Source organism: Medicago truncatula, chromosome 8, assembly GCF_003473485.1.
Source record: "Medicago truncatula cultivar Jemalong A17 chromosome 8, MtrunA17r5.0-ANR, whole genome shotgun sequence".
In the NCBI taxonomy this organism is placed as follows: Eukaryota; Viridiplantae; Streptophyta; class Magnoliopsida; order Fabales; family Fabaceae; genus Medicago; species Medicago truncatula.
This window is the reverse complement of record NC_053049.1, coordinates 34,085,138-34,106,027: the sequence shown is the minus strand read 5'-3', so window position 1 is coordinate 34,106,027 and position 20,890 is coordinate 34,085,138. Positions and strand designations below refer to the sequence as shown.

Here is a 20,890-nt window from a genome sequence, read left to right as displayed (position 1 = left end):
AACATTGGATCAGTTTATTCATATTAGATTCGGCTTAGTAATAGCGTACAAAGTTGTAGTGTAGCTATATATAGAGAGATAGGCATGGACCATTTAGGCATACAAACCTACAATAAGCTCCTCAAGCACCTGACCATTTCTCATCACCATTTACCAACTCGCATCCATTTGGTACATGACCATTTATCACCCTTGATAACTGGACAAGCACCTGAAAAATCATCACACACATATAGGATTGAAATTATCTCTAATTGTTAAGTTAACAGGAACAGTGATGAGTACAACCCCAGAGGTCCAGGGTTCAAACCATAGAATCGAACATAACCCTAACATTTACTGATAAATTAAAGAGAAAGTGATATTTAGACAACTATTTTAATACAACATTTTTATTTTTATTTTTTATTGAGCAAAAACATTAGATAGCGAAAAAGAGTTACTAACCATGAACACTCAATGGATCTACGGTTGCATCAGGCTTCATGCCCCAGAAAAGTATAGCATTACCCATCTTTGGCTTAATTGAAAGTCCCTTTTTTCCACAATCAGAAAGCTCATTCCACCAAGGCACAGAGCTAAAATTTCCCTTAGCAGATGGAAACACTGTCTCACCCCCTTCTTCAACATCTGAACTGTATCATCAAAATACAAGAAGTGTGCACACCAATATCAACTTCATATATATTCATGAAGTCTACAATGATTCAATGACAACTAAACTCATACTTACAGGTACATCAACATTGTTGCTATACGCTCACCCCCATGCTTAGTATTAACCTCATCTTCAAAGTAGTCAGTATGAAAATCGTACTTTTGTCCAACTTCATAATGGAGAATATTAACGTCTTCGCCATGCTCTGCATGTTTTGAAACAAACTTAAATAATAGTTGTTTAAGTATATGGTAAATTAAGTAAATGGTTTCTATAAATATCCAAAATTTAAAAAATTTACGAAGACTAAAAATGCCGGACAATTTTTTTTACTGAAACTAAAAAGTATGATTATTTTCTGTAAAGACTAAAACCGAAATTCTGAATATTTATAAGTATCATTTACTTAATTAATGAACCGCGTATAGAGGCAGACAAAATGCATAAAGAACACACCTACAGGTATAAAAGTAAAATCAGCAATTCTTTTCTCGATATCGCTCAAAATTTTATCATATCCTCTGTCGATAAAAGTTCCAGAGCTTGTTCGTGCACTAAATGCAAAAGAAATATGTAAGCAAAAGGTTTGACATGAATGAAGTGGCAATGGAAATTTAAACATGGTAAACGAGATTTATATTCAACATTGAACTCATTATACGCTTGATAAAGAATTTTGGGGTCGGAAAAAGAAAAATCTAACCTGCTGTTCACACTCTTTCCTGTTGTATCATCAACAACAGTCGATTTCTGCACATCAGGCTTGGCTATATTGATTAGATGTTCACATTCCTCTTTTGCCTGCTAAGATTAACCAGCTAAATGTAAACAATGTAACATTATAATACTATATATAAAACAGGATTAACCTTGAACAACAATTAAAATATATAAGAGCATAATTATCGATAACTTTATGGAAGTGTCTTCACAAATGCTAATGAACATGTATTAGGGAACATCGATAATTGGCTTTCAATATGAGTAGCCAAAGTTTACATCTTAATGTGTGGCCCACATTAAGATTTTTTTGATTGGTAATGTTTGAGTATATTGTGGGGTCATTGGGACCCGGTTTAGATTTTTGGTAGACTGTATTGATACTAAAAAAATGTAATTGAGTTTTTTTTTTAGAAAAAAAATGTAGTTGAATTGTTTAAAGAGTTAGAAAATATTAAATAATAAAAAATTAGATGAAGTCCGTTTAATCAACCAAAATAGATGCTTTGGATGTGGATACTCTAAACATATATATCATACCTTAAAAATGATATTCTATTGTAGAACACTGCATCTCTTTTAAAACTCCGGTAGGTTATTAGAGGAGTCAAAAGCAATCTATCTTATTCTTAGCTTAGCACATTTTTTTTTTTTTTTTATCTTTTTCCCTCATGATATTCAAACCTTTCCTAAACGACAAGAAAATATCTTGACCTCTAAAAATATTATTGAATAGCTATTTTTGTTTGATGAAGTGTTTTTGGGTGAGTATTAGTTGATTTGAAACATAAATGTTATAATTGATTTTGAAATTGAAATGGTATACGATCATCTATCTAATTGATTTTAGTTAAAAAGAAAAAGATTATATAATTATTGAAAAACCATTCAAGTTAAAAACTAAGCATATTCAAAGAGCTATTCATTAATGCGGTTGAAAAAGCAGACACTGTAAGTTATGATTTTATCTCTTTTCTATTGAAATTGATTTTTTCAAGATCTAACCAAAATAAATATTTCATTTTTAATATAAAAAACACTTTCTTAATAAAATAGTTTTTGAAAAAACGATTATGCAAAAACATTACTATTGAATGCAACTAATAAACAAAATGAAAGTAACACACAAACACCACCACCACTGATATTAATTTAAGAAAATAAAAGTAAATTAAATATTCGTGTCAATGTTGAATAGACACATGTGGTTATCGGATATTCCTTCAATCCGAGTTGTGTGTGATACACGGAACACAACTCATTTGTACAATAGTTCATTGACATCTGGGCTCGGCCTTCAACCACCGTGACAATTGTCATATCTCCACTATGGGCCACGATGTCGCACAATGGGACTCATGTTTAGTGTCGATAATTATAACGTCAAGATGTCATGTCAATACACATAAGTGTTGATGCTCCATATAACAATAACAGCATTCATTCATGTAACAACCAAAATCTTGCAATATTCATATCAATGAAAATAAAAGAAAGGGAAAGAACTGACCAAAAAATTATGATATAAAAATACTCTAGGCTCCCACGATACGATTTCAACCCAACGCTTATTGTCATCGTCATCGCGTCTGCATGTGTAAAATAAACAAGAAAGAGAGGTAATAAAGAGAGAAAACAAAGCAAAAAGAAAGATATGTTTGTAGTTGAATTGAAGAAAAACCTGAGATTGTTAATATGAGTGATGGAGTTGAGGTGTTTGGGTTTAGGGATACGGAGAGATAAGAGAATAAGAAAAATAATGAGGAATATGAAGGTGACAAACAAGGTAAAGATCAATGTTCTTGAAGTTGGCAGCAATGGTTTTCGAGGTCCCACACGAGAGTGCTTCAATTTTCCCATAACAGTTTTCAAAGATAGATGAATGAATTGAAATGAAGAAGTTCAGTAAAGTAAGAAATCAGAATGAATTGAAATGAAGTAATACAGTAAAGTAAGAATGAATTCAATTGAAAAAGAATAAAGTGAGAGTGAGAGCATTCAATGTTCATGATAAATTATTTCCCTTTTCTCGCAAGTATGTCTACGTGGGTTGTGTTGTTGATATTTTTCTGATTTTAGGGGAATGTAGCTATGATATACCATGGTTCATTTCATCTTCAAAATATACAAGACTTATTTAATTATTTTTAAAATTCGATATCTGATCTAAATGTCGATTAATTTCAATTTAATCCATATTTATATTATTGACTAAAATAGTCTTTCCTTTTGGTCAACCAAACAAAAATAAGTTCAACTCTTCATAATTACATATTGACGATTCATTTAAGAATATATATATCCCCTTTTTCTGTTTTCCTTTTTTAAAAAAGATATCCTTTGAAAAAAACTCTTTAGGACAAACAAAAGAATTTTAACATATCACACTCTTCTAACTAGAGGGTGTGAGTTTCCTTACATTATATATCAAATTTTTACAAATCACCTTTTGTAAGTGTGAATCTCCAATTATGGTAAAAAAAAAATAAAAAAAAAAGTTGATTCTCCAATTAAGTTTTTTATATACAAGGGAGATATAGTTAGAAGGTGAGTTTCCTACTTTTTTTGGTGTTGTGTTTTTCTATTAATTTATAAATAAAAAAATAAATAATGAAAAATTATTGTTTTTTTAAGGGAAAAAGTTATCGTTAATAGTGGTAACATTAATTAATAGTTATTTTATAACTTTTTTATATGGGATTTGAATCATCCTTTAGCATCTTCTCTTCAATATAAGTGGTATGTACATAGTTGAAATAATTTCTTTTGTGTCTTTATGTGATCGATCGCCCGAGCAGGGTGTTGTGGTGTTCGTTGTCTTGTGTGCGTTGTTTGATTTTCTGTCATGTTACGATGTTCGTTTGATTCTTATTTAAAGATTGAATTCAGTCAATTACATATTTAATCAATGATTTAAGCGTCAAAATTGCAAATCTGGATGCAAGGGTATTCTAGTCACTTTGATTTTATCATATAAGGAATGTTGGGAACACTCTCTCTAACACTCACCCTCTACAAGCTAGGGGATTCAAGGTGCTCAAAGTTCCAAAGGGTACAAGAAGGCTTTCTTTTCTCCTCTACAAGCTAGGGGATTTTTCTAGTTCATCAACACTGAAGGAATCTATGTGAAAGAAGGAATCTTGACGAATATTGTCAAAGAATCTCATAGGATTAAAGATTTCAAGGGTTGAGGCATCAATTTCATGGATTCGAGTTTGGATCAAGTTAGAGGTGATCTTGCAACAAGTAGATTTAGGTTTTTGGTCTTGTTTGGATCAAAGAGTGGCAAGATTACTTGATTTCTTGTCATCAAACCTTGTAGCACATTGTGCAAACTTTCAATCATAGTGGAAGGTCGTGGATTTTTGAGGGAATTTACCCCCCCCCCCCCATAATATTCATGCCAAGAATTCCAAACTATTATGAATTATGGGACTCTCAAGTTGTCCCATTTGAATATGGTTTGAATAAACTCGTGGGGGAGTATTGAACCTAAAGCTTAACATATATCCACATACGCTTTAAAAACTTATTTGTGCAACGATCATTGTGTTCTTAATCTTCTTGTTCAAATATTTTTAGCGGTTTCATAACACAAGTTCTAACATATGTCTCCTTTCAGAGTGCATACAATATGCCATATTGTATGCACTCTGAATGGAGACATATGTCATCATATTTTTAGCGGTTTCATAACACAAATCATATGCACTGTGTTCTAACATTTGGTGACTGTTGTAGTGATTTATTGTAGCCATCACAACAATATGGTGAACTCCTTGGAGACCTAAATAACCAACACAATCAGAACCACTACAATTCCTTCCCCCAGTCACCACAATCAAGGTTGTCAAACTCATTTTCTTATTACTTCAGCTCGTTTTTTTTTTTTTTTTGTGGATTTAACCTGTAAACTCGACTCATAAAATCGTATGAATTTACCTAAACATGAAATAAGATTAAATTATTATAAATATATGATAGATATACTAGTATAATATTATAAATCCGTCAATAATTCAAAATATCAACTTGAAAGTGAATATTTATGCAGTTACAAAGTAGGTTGTGAAATTTTTATGATCCTAGGTATTTTATCATTTTTAAGATTTTTTTCAGCACCTCGTTGTGTTTGTGAATTTGTTGTTTCTACTGGTGTAATTTCATTGACAAGTTCGCAAGTGACCTAGGTTGCTAAGTTATACCCTTAAATTCTATTAATCAGGGCCAATTTGATGAGGTCAACACCACATCTCGTAACTTGATCAGATCTGTTATGTGTTTTATTTTTGGTCGAACGGATATGACATGCCGATCTAGTTCAATTTTAATTAAACTAGATGAGGAAGAAGGAGAAGATAAAGATGACAAAGTTATTATGAAAAAAACAATAGATCTCAAATCAAATTAACGAATTACCAAAGGTATGAAATCATATCTTGGAATCCTTTTCATGTATTCAAAACTTTGATTGATGAAAAAACTTGTTGCAAACATTACATGATGTTTGATCTTCAAGTTACCTATCTTAATACCATTATCGTGTCTCAATTTCTTGATTTGACGTCGAATAAGGTTGTTGGTGGAGCGATGATATGATTTGTGCCCACAGAGTGCATTACCAGAGAGGTGAATTATTTGTCACACAAATCACATTTGTGAATCCTTCAAACTTTTTGTGTCTCATTTTCAAGAGACCAGTGTTCATCCTCATTGTTTTCAACCCTTTGGGTTGGTCTGATGGTGTTGGTTTGAGATGTGTTCCGACTCTTCTCGGTGCCAATTTCATTGGGCTAGTTTGCCTTCTTCAAAACAAAAAAAAACAAAAAAAAATCATTGTTTTCTAGTTTATGATCAAACCAATGATCGAGAAGGAAGTGACAAAGAAGCATTAGTGCAGCATTAAATTAGCACTTTATTGAAACTCTGATGTTGACACCCCAGTAGACATCATTTTGCTGAAGCAATCGAGTAAGTTTTGAATGCATACAACAAACATACTATTACTGAATTACTAATGCAGAGGGTAAATAGAGAAACCAGAAGATTGTTAGATGTACTAAATTAGTAGAGAAATCAAATTGAATTGAACTTAATTATGATCAATATAGTCTTGCTCTTGTGCACTGTTCCACTGTAATTATGCAGAAGGCTATTGAATTGTATATTTTATTTCTTATGCAATTTGGGCATGTTGTGGAAGATCATTTTGTAATCTTCTATACATTTAATCTTTTACGGTAATTAGATGTATTTACATTTGTCATTCAGTTATTTTATACGGAGAGAAATGGTCTATAACTTGATTACTAACATAGTAAAATAGAATCAAAATATCAAATGCTCTTGAATCGTGAAAAATTTTATAACTAGTACATTTATAAATGTTATATATAGCAGAAACATTTATAAAACAATCCAATGGAGAACCTCTTTGATACAACAAACCCTTCTGAAGGGTTTGCTTTGGAAAATGCAGAAAGGATCGACACAAAAAGGAGGGGAACATAGTTTTCTGAGGACTCTTGATCTATTCCACAATCTTATGCAGATGTTTTGGAAGAGAAGCTTTTGAATGAAGAATGAGATGAGTGGATGGAGGCAATGCTCATTTATTAATAATTATTACTATGCCCTGAAAACACTATCATCCGATGTTTTAAGCCTCGACAATCATTTGGTAAATATTGGCATGGCAAGAACTCCTACAAGCCTAAAAAGAAGAGAATCAACATGAGAGGTGGATAGTAACAAGTATCATATTATCGTCATGACTCACGAAACTGTAAGCCACAGCTCAGAATATGAATAAACAGATATCAGTTTTGCAGCTGTTGCCATAATCGCTAAGATTTGCACAGACTGCAAAAGGTTCTAAACTATGTTTCCACAAAACATTCATTTTCTGACTAAATTTATGACCTTATATGACCAGTTGAATCTATAAACAACCAAACTTAATAAACATGATAGTGCAAAAGAAATCATAAATTTGAGAAGATATTTCAGTTTTGATTACTTTTTATATGAAACTGCATGAAAATATTCTATCAGCTGCTTCAGATCAGACTTGGATTAGCAATAATGTAAAACTTTGCCAAATAAACACTGTTGTGTAATCGTAATTGTAAAACTAATTTTATATTTATATTCATCTGTGTACAACAACAAAGAAGCGATAACAGCCTACAGTAATGTATATTTAGGCTCTAAATTCATTGATCCGCATCCATTTGGTACATGACCACTTATCACCCTTGATCACAGGACAAGCACCTGAAAAGTATCACATGCATATAGGTTTGTAAATTTATCTTCTTTAAAAGTGCAAGCTCATTGACACAATCACCTTAGTGTTATTAAGATAATAATAAGAGCAACTAACTAACCATGCAAACTCGATGGATCTAAAGTTCCATCTGGCTTCATGCTCCAAAAAAGTAATGCATCACCCATCTTTGGCTTAATTGAAAGTCCTTTTTTTCCACAATCCGAAAGCTCATTCCACCAAGGCACAGAGCTAATATTCCCCTTGGCAGCTGGGAACACTGTCTCACCCCCTTCTTCAACATCTGAACTGTATAATCAATTTACAAAAAGTGGACACCAATATCAACGGCATATCCAAGAAGAAATTGAAGTTAACAATGACTGAATGACGGAGATGAAGTCACTTACAGGTACATCAGCATTGTTGCTATACGCTGACCTCCATTCACAGTATTATAATCATCCGCAAAGTAGTCTAAATGAGGATCATACTTTTGTCCAACTTCATAACGGAGAACATTAAAGCTTTCGCCGTTCTCTGCATAATGTGAAACACGGCTCAAGTAATGGTTGTTTAAGTATATGATGAAAAATAACATACTACCTCAGCATCAAAAGACAACAGAAAACACTTGGTTAATACATGGTTGAGTCAAAAAGCATTAGCAGGAGCATCAAGCCTTAGTTTCTTGAACAAAGGAAAAAACAAAAGGCAGAAAGAACGTGTTACGCACCTACAGGTATAAAAGTAAAATCAGCGATTCTTTTCTCAATATTCCTCACAATTTCATCACCTCCTCTGTCAAGAAAAGTTCCAGAGCTTGTTCGTACGCTAAATGCAATATGTAAACAAAAGGTTAACCATCAATGAAGTGACAATGGCAATCTAAACAAGGCAAACAAGATTTATAATATTCAACACTGAACTTAGAGGGAACTTGCTAAATAATTTTTGGTTGAAAAATAAAAAAACTAACCTGCTGTCCTTACTCTTTCCTGTTTCATTATCAACAACAGATGATTTTTGCATACTTGGCTTGGCTGTATTGATTAGATGTTCACATTCCTTCTTTGTCTGCTTAGATCAATCAGATAAAGCCTTAGGCATTTGGGAAATGGAAGCATTGTAACATTAATAGTATATATTAGGGAATTAACCTTGAACTTTAATTAAACAAAGACATCAATGATCAATCCATCTTAGCATGTGTTTATTTTTTTTATTTGTTTCCCTCATTGATAATATATTGAAACATTTCTTAAACCACAAATAGCTAGTTTGGTTTGATTAGGTGTGTTTGGGTAAATATTTTGTGATTTGGGACATAATTCATTTGGTTATAATCGATTTTGAAATAAGTGATTTATATTTAGACAATCTCATTCTCAAGGGAAGTTTGAAGTAAAGTCGGTGTAAAATTGTCAATCCAATATAGAAGTTACTTTGGATGTCAAAGTGAGGCTTGAAAGCAAAGACAGAAATCAAACATATGTAATTTCACTAAAGTAACTTCAATTTGTAATATCTTGAAATGATACAATTTTTATTGAAGAAAATTAGTAGTGATGATGTGGTGTCTATTTTGGACTCTTGACACATGAAGGACACCGGACACTCTTTCAACAAGAAATGTCCGTAACACATGTCATTTTGATTCCAATTACGTAATTTGATAATTAGATCATTAACAAATAATTCTTATCATAAAAAGTAAGAAAGGAAACAAAACTGACCAGAAAATTATGATATAAAAATGCTCTAGGCTCCCACGATACGATTTGAACCCAACGCTTATTGTCATTGTCTTCACTTCTGCATAGAATATAGATGAGAAAGAGATGCAATCAATCATAAAGAGAGAATAGAATAACACAAAGAAAGTTGAGTTGAACTGAAATCAAACCTGAGAGCATTATGAGAAATGGAGTTGATATGGTTGAGTTTCGGGATACGGAGAGTTAAGAGAATGAGAATGAGCAATGTGAAGGTCACAAACAATGTGAAGATCAATGTCTGAGACGCTGTTAACGACGGTTTTCGTGGTCCAAGACGAGAGTGTCTGAATTTCACCATAATAGTTTTTGAAGATGAATGAATGAATTAAAAAATTGAGTAAAGTAAAATCTGAAAACTGAATTGAAATGGAAGAGAGTTAGAATGAGAATGAGAACTTTTAAATGTTTGTTGATAATAAATTATTTTCTCTGTGGGCAGTGTTGTACTGTTTGCTACTTTGCGTTTCCGTGTGCTGCGATTACCTTTCCTAATATAGCAATGATACTGTGTTTGACTGCTTGTAGTGTTCTATTTTAGTCAGTTTTAAAGACGAGTTGACGGATACCATACCATGGTTTCATATTATATTATACAAAAAATGAAGACAATTTTATTTTATTATTATATTATTAAAATGGTCTTTTCTTTTGTCAAAAAAAAAAATGGTCTTTTCTTCAACTCTTCATAATTATATTGACTAGTATTTTTAGAATATCCTTTTTTTTAAAGGTTTTGTGAAGAAAAAAAAATATTACACTTTTTTCTTTTTCAAAGCATTGCACTTTTTTCTTCTAATCCTACCTTAATCAACATCTTTGACTCCCTTAAACACTCCAAAGTATTCTAACTAGGGGTGTAAGTGGGTCGATTTGGGTTGGGTTTAGCTAAACCCAAGACCCGAACCATATAGGATACTCCAGTTTGGGTTAGGTAAAATATCCACCCGTTAAATTAATGGGTGGGTTTGGGCAAACCCACTAATTTTCGGTTTGGGTTGGGTAGTGGGTTACCCAATTTTTTTTTTTGTTAATATGAAATGACTAAACGACGAGTCCTTGTATTTTTTTCATAAAAATTTCTTAACTTTTTATTTTCTTAAAATAATTATGTAACCTATTTTCACTATATTTTAGCATCATAAAATAATAAATTTTAATATTAAATAAAAAATTTAATCATCGAATACTTGAAATAAATTAAAGTTGAATGACGTAAAATTGCTTTAGCATCAAAGTAACTATAAATTGCAACATCATAATTTGTAACTCTAATATTTTTTTTATTTTCAATATAGAGGATGTGTTGTGTCAATTTTAGAAATTAAACTAAATTTATGATCAAAACATTTTTTATTCTTCTTCTTCCCTATGAAAATGAAATTAAAATTTGAAAATTATTGGGTAAGTTGGTTTATTGGGTATGGGTCCAGTTTTACCCAAAACCCATTATTTTTTATGGGTTTTTCATTTTTTAAAATCATATCCACCCAATCACCCAACCCAATCCACTTTTTTGGATTTTTTTGGGTGGGTTTGATGGGTTTTTTGGGTTTACCCAACCCATGTACACCCCTAATTCTAACTAACAATTTACATCTTTTAAATTTGTTAGGAAACATGTGATTAAGAAAAGAACACACGACATTTTTTTTTTCCTGCATTTTTTAAGGTTGGACTATTTTTAAATGGACGACTCCAAGAATTAAACTCGAGTTCTTTTAGTGAGAGTGTCATGATGTCGACATTTTTGTTGGTATATAATACACTTCTCTAATTAAACATTAAAAGTTAAAACATCCACTTTTCACAAATTACCTTTTGTAAATGTGATTCTCCAACTAATTTTTCAAAACGCGTCAAGAATCTTTTTCATATTTTGCTTTTTATGAATTATTTTGGTATAAAAAACAAAAACAAAGGTAATTAATTTTGTAAAAAAAAAACAAAAGAGAAAGGACAAAAACAAAATAGATGACGTCTTAGCACAAAACATTGCAAACAATATTTTTCTTATAATCAAACATTAGTTTTTTTGAAAGATTATAATCAAACATTAGTTGTTAATGTATTATTTTATTTCTTTGTTCAAATGTATTAGCTTATTAATTAGTTAGAATTTTGAGCTCAACCATTTCTGAAACATCTTGCATGCGAAAATTGTCTTGGGAGGGATATGCAAAAGCTCAAAAGAAATTTACATTTTTCTCTCTTTCTATTAATCAAAATTTGCAGCTATTCATCATGCTTCAAAACAGGAACACATGGAATACTTGAGATCAGAGGGTTAAAGATACTCATCACTCTTTCCCTATGGTAAAATATTACATTTAATAATCCCTATGGTAAAATATTACATTTAATAAAAAAAAAAGTTTAAACATAAACCAAATTACAAAACAATATAATATGAAAAGTTTATTGTTTGACATGCAAATTCGTTCAGGAGACAATGGAAGGTAGTAATTTTTATTTTTGGAGCAAGTTATTATAGTTTTAATATTGTTATGTCATAGATAAGTGTGACTTCATGGAAAAGTCTTATGAAAGAGTGTCACTAATTACTCCCCAAAGATAGTGGTGGAATTTCAGTTTCTTAAAACTAAACAAAAAATATTCTCATCTGGTAAAAAAAACTAGAAATGTTCTCAAACTTTTTTTTATTAAAACTGTTCTATGCGGGGAATCATATTAACTTAAGTTTACACTTAAATCAACATAAATTAAAGATCCAGCTGAAAAAATTTACAGGTGCATTGGATTAGGATTTTAAAACACTATTTTAATAAAAAAAGTATTTAAGATTTTAAAAGATTGTGTGAGATTGTATTGATTCTGTGAGATTTTAAAAGACTTTTTATGTAAAAGACTTTATACACTCAAGATTTTAAAGGATTTATCACACTGACTTTTAAGGATTTCAAAAGATTTTATGTGATTTTAAAATTTCAATGAATTTTAGGGGAAAAAAGAACAAACTTATAAGCGTGAATGATAAAAATAATGAACAAATAAATTCTAACGTTTGAATAAAGAAAAATAAAACAAATAAAAAATTCTTTTACTATTGATTTCAAATTTTAAGAATTTTATGGATTTTATAAGATTTTAAGGGACTAAAAAACACTCTAACACATTATTCTCAATACACATTTTTTATTTGATAAAAATGTTATTCCCACAAAATTCAATTGTACATATTTAAAATTATGTCAGCACTTACAAATCTTTCAAAAAAAATATTGTGTCAGCCATTACAAATCGATCGAGTTTACACGAGTTTACCGAGTGTTAACTCAGTCAAACTCGTTAAACCTTCCGATTTTACCAGAAACCGAGTTTACCTCAGAGTTAACACAATTTTTGTACCTAAAAATGTAAACTCGGTAATCTCGGAGAGTTAACACTCGATTTGCGGAACATTGATTACGACATACTCTCTATAATAATATTCTCAATACAATTTTTTATTTTTTTATGAGATAGAAAGAGGGAGAGAGGGGGGATGAGAGAGAGAGAGAGAGAGAGAGAGAGAATGGAGAGATAGAGAAACGAAGAGAGAAAGGAGAGTATAGGGAGAGGGAGGGGGAGGGGGAGGGAGGGAGAGAGAAAGGAGAAGAAAGAGATAGTAACTTTTAGGCTTAATACATCATTTGATCCTTAACTTATTTTTGGTTTTCAATTTGGTCCCCTAATTATAAAGTGTCTCAATTTGGTCCCATAAATCTTTTGCCGTTTACTATTTTGGTCCTCTCCGTTATTATTTTGCAAAATCTGTTAACTATTTTCCATGTGTCATTTAAAATTGATGATCAACAGTTGGATTTGAAAAACACACACGGTATACCATAGACTTACGACATATGATAACTATTATTCACCTTAACATCATCACCCTTTTTGAAACACAACAATTCACAAAGTTAGAACCTGTATCCCTAATTCATCTATTTCTCCATCAAATTCATTTTCTCAAGTTTAAAAATTGGATTCATTTATGCCTCCATTACAACATGCAACAACACACACTTATTACACATAAATCACCATAATTTTTAAGCATCGCATACAACACAGAACCCAGCCAAAGCAACACTAACTCTCCTTCCCTCATTTTCACCATGAAACAACCACCACCAACTAAATAATCACCGTTCACTCCTCCACCGCCTCCCACACCAACCACCGTCCATCCATGTCGTAAGCCCACTGATTCTTGATAATCTCACTTTGATTCTTCATTTGGAATCTAATTCTGAATCTCACGTTTATATGAATGAATCTCACATTTATATGAATGAATCTGAATCTGAACACTATCTATAAGAGTGTCAAAGAGAAAAGGGTCAAAGATTGAGAAGAAAAAAATAACATTAAAAGGGTAACTTTTTTTTCTGGGAATGGTGATAACACAACTTGTAAGAGGGAAGAACAGTGGTGGACAATGAGGTTGATTTTGTAGTGAAGAGTGATGAAATGAAAATGGAGCAGTGGAACGAGAAGGAAGAACATTGGTGGATAATAAATGAAGCATAATCAGAAATCTCACATTCTTCATCATCCTCAACTTCTTTCCCATTTCAATCAAATTCTTTGATTTTCAAAATCCAAAAACCATGAATAATGAACCACATAGAAAAAAAAAAAAAAAAATCACACAACAATAATACAAACAAAAAACCATTAATCGGTTTTGGATTCAAAATTGAACAAAAAAATTAGGTTAATAAATTAATAAGTTAAGGTTAAAAATTTTCAATTTTCGATAATATTACAACAAAATCCATTTTTCGCAGTGGCGGATCGAGTTACCGGTGATCGGAATTTTCAGATCCGATGAAAAAATCGCGAACTTTGAAGAATGAAAAATGAAAAGAAAAAATTGAATACGATAAGAAAATTGGATTATGCGTCGGGATTGTTAATGATGAATTTTTGAAAGGAAAAAAATTGAATTTCTTTTTTTAAGGTTATATGAAGATGAAGAGGGAAGAAGATGACAATAAAAATTATCATATGTTGTAAGTCTACAGTATGCCATGTGTGCTTTATTAATCCAACCGTTGATCATCAATCTTAAGTGACACGTGGAAAGGAGTTAACAGATTTTGCAACATAGTAACGGAGAGGACTAAAATAATAAACGACATAAGATTTATGGGACCAAATTGAAACACTTTATAGTTAGGGGACCAAATTGAAAACCAAAAATAAGTTAAGGGACCAAATGATGTATTAAGCCTAACTTTTAAAAGAAAAACAATCTCAAGAAATCTTATCTTTTCATGAAAAACTTTTTCTTGTTAAAATTACACTACAAAATCCAATTTATTAAACAATCCTTCGAAATTTGAATGATTTTGAATACCACAAGACTTTTTTTAAGTGATGAAAAGTCTTGATTGAATACCTCAAGACTTTTTTAAAATGACAAAGAGTCTTGATTGAATACCAAGAGACTTTTTTTAAGTTACAAAAAGTCTTGATTGAATGCCACAAGACTTTTTCATAATTAAAAAATCTTTTAAAATTCCATAGAATCCTAATCCAATACATCCCCTTAATGAAAACACAATTTACCCCTAGAAGGAAAGCCAAATTGAGGAAGAATACAAGCTTCAATCTATTATTAGGTCATAAAAGTGTTGGAATGAAAGCAGATGAAATGAACGGGGCTAAAAGATTTTAACACTCTGCGCCCAACTGGAACAATAAATGGAGTGGTCCCATAAAACCATAAAGAACTGCATGAGCATGAGCATGAGCATGAACATTCACAACATTTGGATCATGGCATCATTGATATGCAAGAGCAAGACAAATAAAATTCCTTAGATGCCAAAACAAAGGCTCCACATAGCAAAATCCTATATGCTTGAAATCGAAAATTTAAAACACTGAAGTCCAAAATCAAATTCTTGCATCACTTCGATAATAAGGCACAGACTGATAGTCACACTAGAAGAACTACAAGTTCTAACAATACACACATAGAGTAGAGTGCACACAAACTGATAGCTGTAGTAGTATCAACTTAAAATATTAAACAAATTTTTCTTACCCTGTTCACAGATGGAAACAAGGCAAGTTAACCACATCTCACCTAGATCCAGCAGCATACCTCCTGTCTGGGCTATAAGGAGAACGAGGAATGGACCTAGATCTCTCCCTCCTAGACCTTCCAACATAGGGTGAGCGCTGTGGTGAATGATCGTGGCCACCGCGATATGGTGAACGCCTTGGAGACCTACGATCTGAATAATCAACACGACCAGAACCACCACGATTCCTTCCCCGATCACCTCGGTAGTCACCGCGATAGTCACCACGATGATCACTGCGATAGTCACCACGATGATCACCACGAAAGTCACCACGATGGTCACCACGAAAGTCACCACGATGGTCACCGCGATGATCACCACGAGGGCCTTCATAAAAAACAGAAGAGAGACTTAAGTACATGAAGTATCGAAATTGCAAAAAGAACATATTCAACATTCACGATAGATGTCTCTCAGGTTAAACTTACCATAGTCTCTAGTATTTTTCAGCCCAAGATAGTGCCCTGGTGTTGGAGTTCTTGCACGCTTTCTTCTTGACTGAAACAATATAGGAACTCAATCAGTAGTGCTTCAATGATATAAAACAAAAAATCAACAGAATACAAATGAAAGCAAGTTAACTCGTGACATCTTTCTTATCTTTGTTCTATGAAATGCCATTTATAAATTATATCAAGAGAATCCTTTAAAAGAAATTTTATTAAGGATTCTAGGTAACGAGGCCAGCTTCTAATAAAAGGGAGGAAAAAATTGTATGCACACACACATGATTAATGCCAAGTGTGAGATACCATAAAAAAGCCTGATTATAAAGTTGTTGAAAATGTCCGTTGTTTGGTTGAGAGTTGAAAGTGGATGCTGAATTTGTAAGGTTGATTGGCACTATAGTTGATATGTTAAGTTGATCAGTTGCATTTGATTGGTTGTTTAAGCTTGCCATTGATTAAGCAGTTTCACTAGATTTGCATCGATGAACTGATAATCTCTGATTGTTGCCAACATAGCTGATGCAATATATGGTTGAGAGTTGAAAGTGAATACTGAGGTTGTAAGGTCGATGAACAACATAGTTGCTATGTTTAGTTGATGAGTTGCATTTGATTGGCTGTTTAAGCTTGCCATTGATCAAGCAATTTCAATGAATTTGCATTGATGAACTGATACTCTCTGATTGTTGCCAACATAACTGATGCAATGTAGTCTGAATATAACCAGAGAACTTTCAAGTTAAAAAGAAAGACAAATATGTTTGTTTCATCAACCACTAACAAAAGTGAAAACACATTACCCGTTCTACAGTGATGTAGCGACCCTCTAAAACTGATTGATTGAGATGCTTGATACAACGTTCAGCATCCTCATGGGAATCCATTGTAACAAAAGCGAAACCACGAGAAATTCGGGTACGTGGCTCCACCACAAGAAAACATGAAGCAACCTACAAAAGAAAACAGCATTAGAATATAATTTTTTCAAGAGGAAGCAACCAACCAAAGAAAACAGTTGAGGAAGTGAATAGAAAACCGATATGCTACTCACTTTTCCCTCCTTAGAAAAATGGTCCTCTAGGTCTCTGTCGGTGACCCTTGAAGATAGACCGGTAACATATAGTGTATTACCAGGATTTGTAGCATTGACCTCCCTGAAATACACAATTGAAAAGATGAGAAATCACTAGCATACCAAAAGACCAAAGTTAACACAAAAACACAGCTATCCCGACAGGATTATAAAACAGAAAAGTACCAACCTTACAGGACTTCGAGACCTTGATCTGAAGAGAAAAAATACCAGCCATTCCACATAGTAGTAATAAGACAGGTCAGCAAAGTTAAAGGTGTCAGACACAGAAAACTAGAGAACTCAAATATATTTTTTAAAAAATAACCCTATAAAGCTAAACCATTATTGCTATTACCTGCCACGGCCTCTGGAGTCAGATCTTGGTCTTTGTCTTGGAACAGACCTTGACCTTGATCTTGATCTCGATTGAGCTTTCCATGGTGAAGGTGAAGGAGACCTTGAATTCCTGAAATACAATCATGCCCAGAACGAAAAATAGCTTCTGTGTGAGTTGAATTCAAATTAAACGTATAAGCGTAAATTCATAAACAATAAATATCATACTTAAAGAGACTACTTTCCATCAAACAGCACAATATACTTCAAGCAAAATTATCACAAATGTTAAGCAAAATTATCAAATTGAACATACATTACTATTTTTTTTACAACATCACCAAGAATTGTTCTACCTAGGAATCAAATTCGGGTTCTCCCAAATAATTCATCCTTTGGTGAAGCTAATTAACCACTTGAGCACAATCACTTGGTTAAATTGAACATAAATGTTGAAGAACGTAAATTTGATACTAAACAACTAGGGATTAAAGATTTTTATTGAAATTGAAGCATAAAATTGCACATATACAAATTATAACCCTAAAAGCGTCGAAAAAAACAGCTTTCAATTAAATTAAACAGGAAACGAGTCACAGAGTGATAAGAAATTGATAATTGAAACAATTAACATGATTTGAATCAAAGAGAGTTTTAGGATTTACCTTGGAGGAGGTGAATCAGCCTGCAAAATGAAACATAGAGAAAAGTTAGTTAGAGTTCGAGCGAAGCTCGGAAGAAAAGAATGGCGTTGAGATTGGAGATGGAAAACTTGCCATGAGAGTAAAAATGGATGAAGAATTAGGGTTTTGGTAGAGAATGAATGAATTCGAAGATGAATGAATTGAGCTGAGTTTATTCAGATCCCAACCGTGCGTGTTTAATACGATAGGTATAACTATAAGTTGGAGGGATTTTGGTGGAGGGTTTTATTTTATTTTCTAAATTAAGTAACTTATGAAATATTCATAAAAGTGAATTGCGGTTAAACTGTTATATTTTTGAATCCATTTGTATAAAAATTAGTTGAATTAATATAAATTTATATGTTATAATCAATTCTATAATCAAACACTATAAATAATAGCTTAAATTAAAATTACGTTATGTTCTCATAATTGATTTATATAAAAAATATCAAACATAATTTTATTGTGTTATAATTGCTTTGGCATTTGAAAAGGACTTCTAAGACATTTAAAAGTGAAATCATATTAATAAAACCTTTCGTTTTAGTTTCTCTAAATATTTTTTTGATTTTTAATTTTTCGAAAGTTTTCTATCATTTTTTTTTGTCTATATTTTTAAAGCAATCATTCGAAGTTTTAAATTTTGTTCACAGTCATATTTAGAATATTATAAAAATCTTTTAAAAGAATTTAGAATATTTTTAAACAAATCATTAATTAAATATAAATCTATATGTTTAAACAAAATAAATTAGGTATTTCCACAAGTTTGTTTTTTAACTTTATAGTAAAACCCATCAATATGTCCCTGTGAGCTTAACTCGATTTATAAGAACAATACATAATATATATAAAAGGTTCGGGGTTCGAACCTCATTCACCACAAAAAAAAAAAAAAAAAAAATCCCTCAATCTTTCAAAAGAAAAAGTAAAATCCCTCAAATATTAACAAAAATGAATTATGAAAGCATACTTAAAAAATTTATTTTCATATTTTACTTTTCAAACATTTATATCCAAATTTTTAGAGGAGTGTAATTTATATTATAATTCAAAGTAGAGGAGTGTAATTCAAGCATCTTTCAAGAAAGAAAAAAAAAAAGTATTGTGGATCAACTTTAATATGATCAAAATTCAAATTCATATTTTCTCTATTTTTTATTCACAATTTCATTAACATCTCTTTTTAAACACTATTATATATTACTACCTCCGTCCCTAAATATAAGACCATTTTGAGAAAAAAATTTGTCTCTTTTTATAAGACCTTTTTGGTATTTCCAAGTACATTAACTAATTCTTTACCAACACACCCCTATTTATTTTATATTTTTTCTTCAATCAACATTAAATAATATGTTGAAAACGTACACTAACTCTCTCAAATGATTAAATTGTAAAAAAAATAGCAATTATAGACAAATTTATTACCATTTTCAATTTTCTTAATTCTCGTTATTTTTTCAAATGGATCCTATAATTAAGGACGGAGGTAGTATACAATATAATACAACACAAAATAAAATTAAAATTAGTGAAAAATTACTAAAGTCGATAAAACATGATTATTTAAAAATGAACTTTATATTATAAGTTATAAAATTAATAACAAAATATTTAAATTTAATCATCATATACATTTAAATTACAAATAAATGATTTTTTTTTTCTTAATTTTTTTTTGCCCAAATACCTCTCTAGATAAGTTTCAAGTTTGTTTCAGATAGATCCTTTAAGTTTCTAAGGTTTCAAATAGGTCCTTTTAAGTTTCGAGTTTGTTTCAAATGGGTCCTTTAAGTTTCTAAAGTTTTAGATAAGTCCTTTAAGTTTCGAGTTTGTTTCCGGTAGGTCCTTTCTATCAACCTCCGTTAAGCCAAAATTGATTTATCTGTTATGTCAAAGTTGATCTCGTTGGGGAAAAAATTGATGTCAAGTGTCAGAGAGAACCACCTCACCCAATTAACGGACATATCAACTTTGGCTTAACGGGCAGAACATCTTTGGCTTAACGGAGATTGACAAAAAGGACCTATTCCAAACAAACTCGAAACTTAAAGGACTTATTTGAAACCTTAGAAATTTAAAGGACCTATCTGAAACAAACGTGAAACTTAAAGGACCCAAGAAGCTATTTGACCTTGTTTTTTTTTAGGTATTCTTAAACGGTGTTTTAAAATTTGTAGATATCATAAAAATATTTATGTATTTTAAAATAAATTAAAGGCTTAAATATGCAATTCATCCCAATAATTTGGACGCGTTTTGATTTTCGTCCTTGTAAAAAAAAAATTAAAAACATCCCTGTAATTTTTTTTTTGTTTCAAAAAGGTTCCTGGCCCCACTATTCAGTTGAAGTGGCATGGTTTTGGCCACGTGGCAGTTGCTGACTGTGCAACTTTTGCCACGTGGCATGTCACATAATTAATTTTTTTTCAAAATTCTAAAAATTCATTTTTTTAATTAAAAAATCCGAAAATAAATATAAAAATCATAAAAAAAATTAAAAAATCGAGAAAAAAAAAACTGTAAATTAAATTTTTTGATTTTTAATTAATATTTTTTTCTTCAAAATTCTGAAAATAAAATTAAAAATCATAAAAAAAATCTGAAAATTAAACTTTTGATTTTTAATTAAAAAAATATTTTTTTCAAAATTCTGAAAATTCATTTTTTTTAAATTTAAAAATCATAAAAAAAAACTGAAAATTAAATTATATTTTCAAAAGTTATAAATTTTGAGATTATATAATTTCCAATTTTATTTTTCTTAAATTTATTGCTAGATTTTAATAACACTAATTTCCAATTTTTTTCTT

General features: G+C 31.1%; 3 protein-coding genes across 3 annotated transcripts; all 3 read right to left on the bottom strand.

Annotated features, from left to right (window-relative positions):
• Positions 1–96: 96 nt before the first annotated feature.
• On the bottom strand, positions 97–3,270 carry LOC11438677 (probable prolyl 4-hydroxylase 3). The gene is made up of 7 exons (XM_039829575.1): positions 3,021–3,270; positions 2,889–2,967; positions 1,362–1,459; positions 1,115–1,212; positions 734–863; positions 448–635; positions 97–211 (listed from the first exon to the last, which is right to left on the bottom strand). The coding sequence occupies exons 1-7, from the start codon at positions 3,236–3,238 to the stop codon at positions 144–146; spliced, it is 879 nt and encodes a 292-aa protein (XP_039685509.1). The 5' UTR covers positions 3,239–3,270; the 3' UTR covers positions 97–143.
• A 4,151-nt stretch (positions 3,271–7,421) lies between these two features.
• LOC11441546 (probable prolyl 4-hydroxylase 10) lies at positions 7,422–9,980 on the bottom strand. Its single transcript, XM_003629181.4, has 7 exons — positions 9,553–9,980; positions 9,383–9,461; positions 8,626–8,723; positions 8,383–8,480; positions 8,057–8,186; positions 7,768–7,955; positions 7,422–7,654 (listed from the first exon to the last, which is right to left on the bottom strand). The coding sequence occupies exons 1-7, from the start codon at positions 9,720–9,722 to the stop codon at positions 7,581–7,583; spliced, it is 837 nt and encodes a 278-aa protein (XP_003629229.1). The 5' UTR covers positions 9,723–9,980; the 3' UTR covers positions 7,422–7,580.
• Positions 9,981–15,257: 5,277 nt separating this feature from the next.
• On the bottom strand, positions 15,258–18,305 carry LOC11440544 (serine/arginine-rich splicing factor SR45a). The gene is made up of 8 exons (XM_003629179.4): positions 18,162–18,305; positions 18,051–18,070; positions 17,405–17,515; positions 17,237–17,260; positions 17,026–17,128; positions 16,775–16,924; positions 15,954–16,023; positions 15,258–15,852 (listed from the first exon to the last, which is right to left on the bottom strand). The coding sequence occupies exons 1-8, from the start codon at positions 18,162–18,164 to the stop codon at positions 15,521–15,523; spliced, it is 813 nt and encodes a 270-aa protein (XP_003629227.2). The 5' UTR covers positions 18,165–18,305; the 3' UTR covers positions 15,258–15,520.
• Between the last annotated feature and the right edge of the window lie 2,585 nt (positions 18,306–20,890).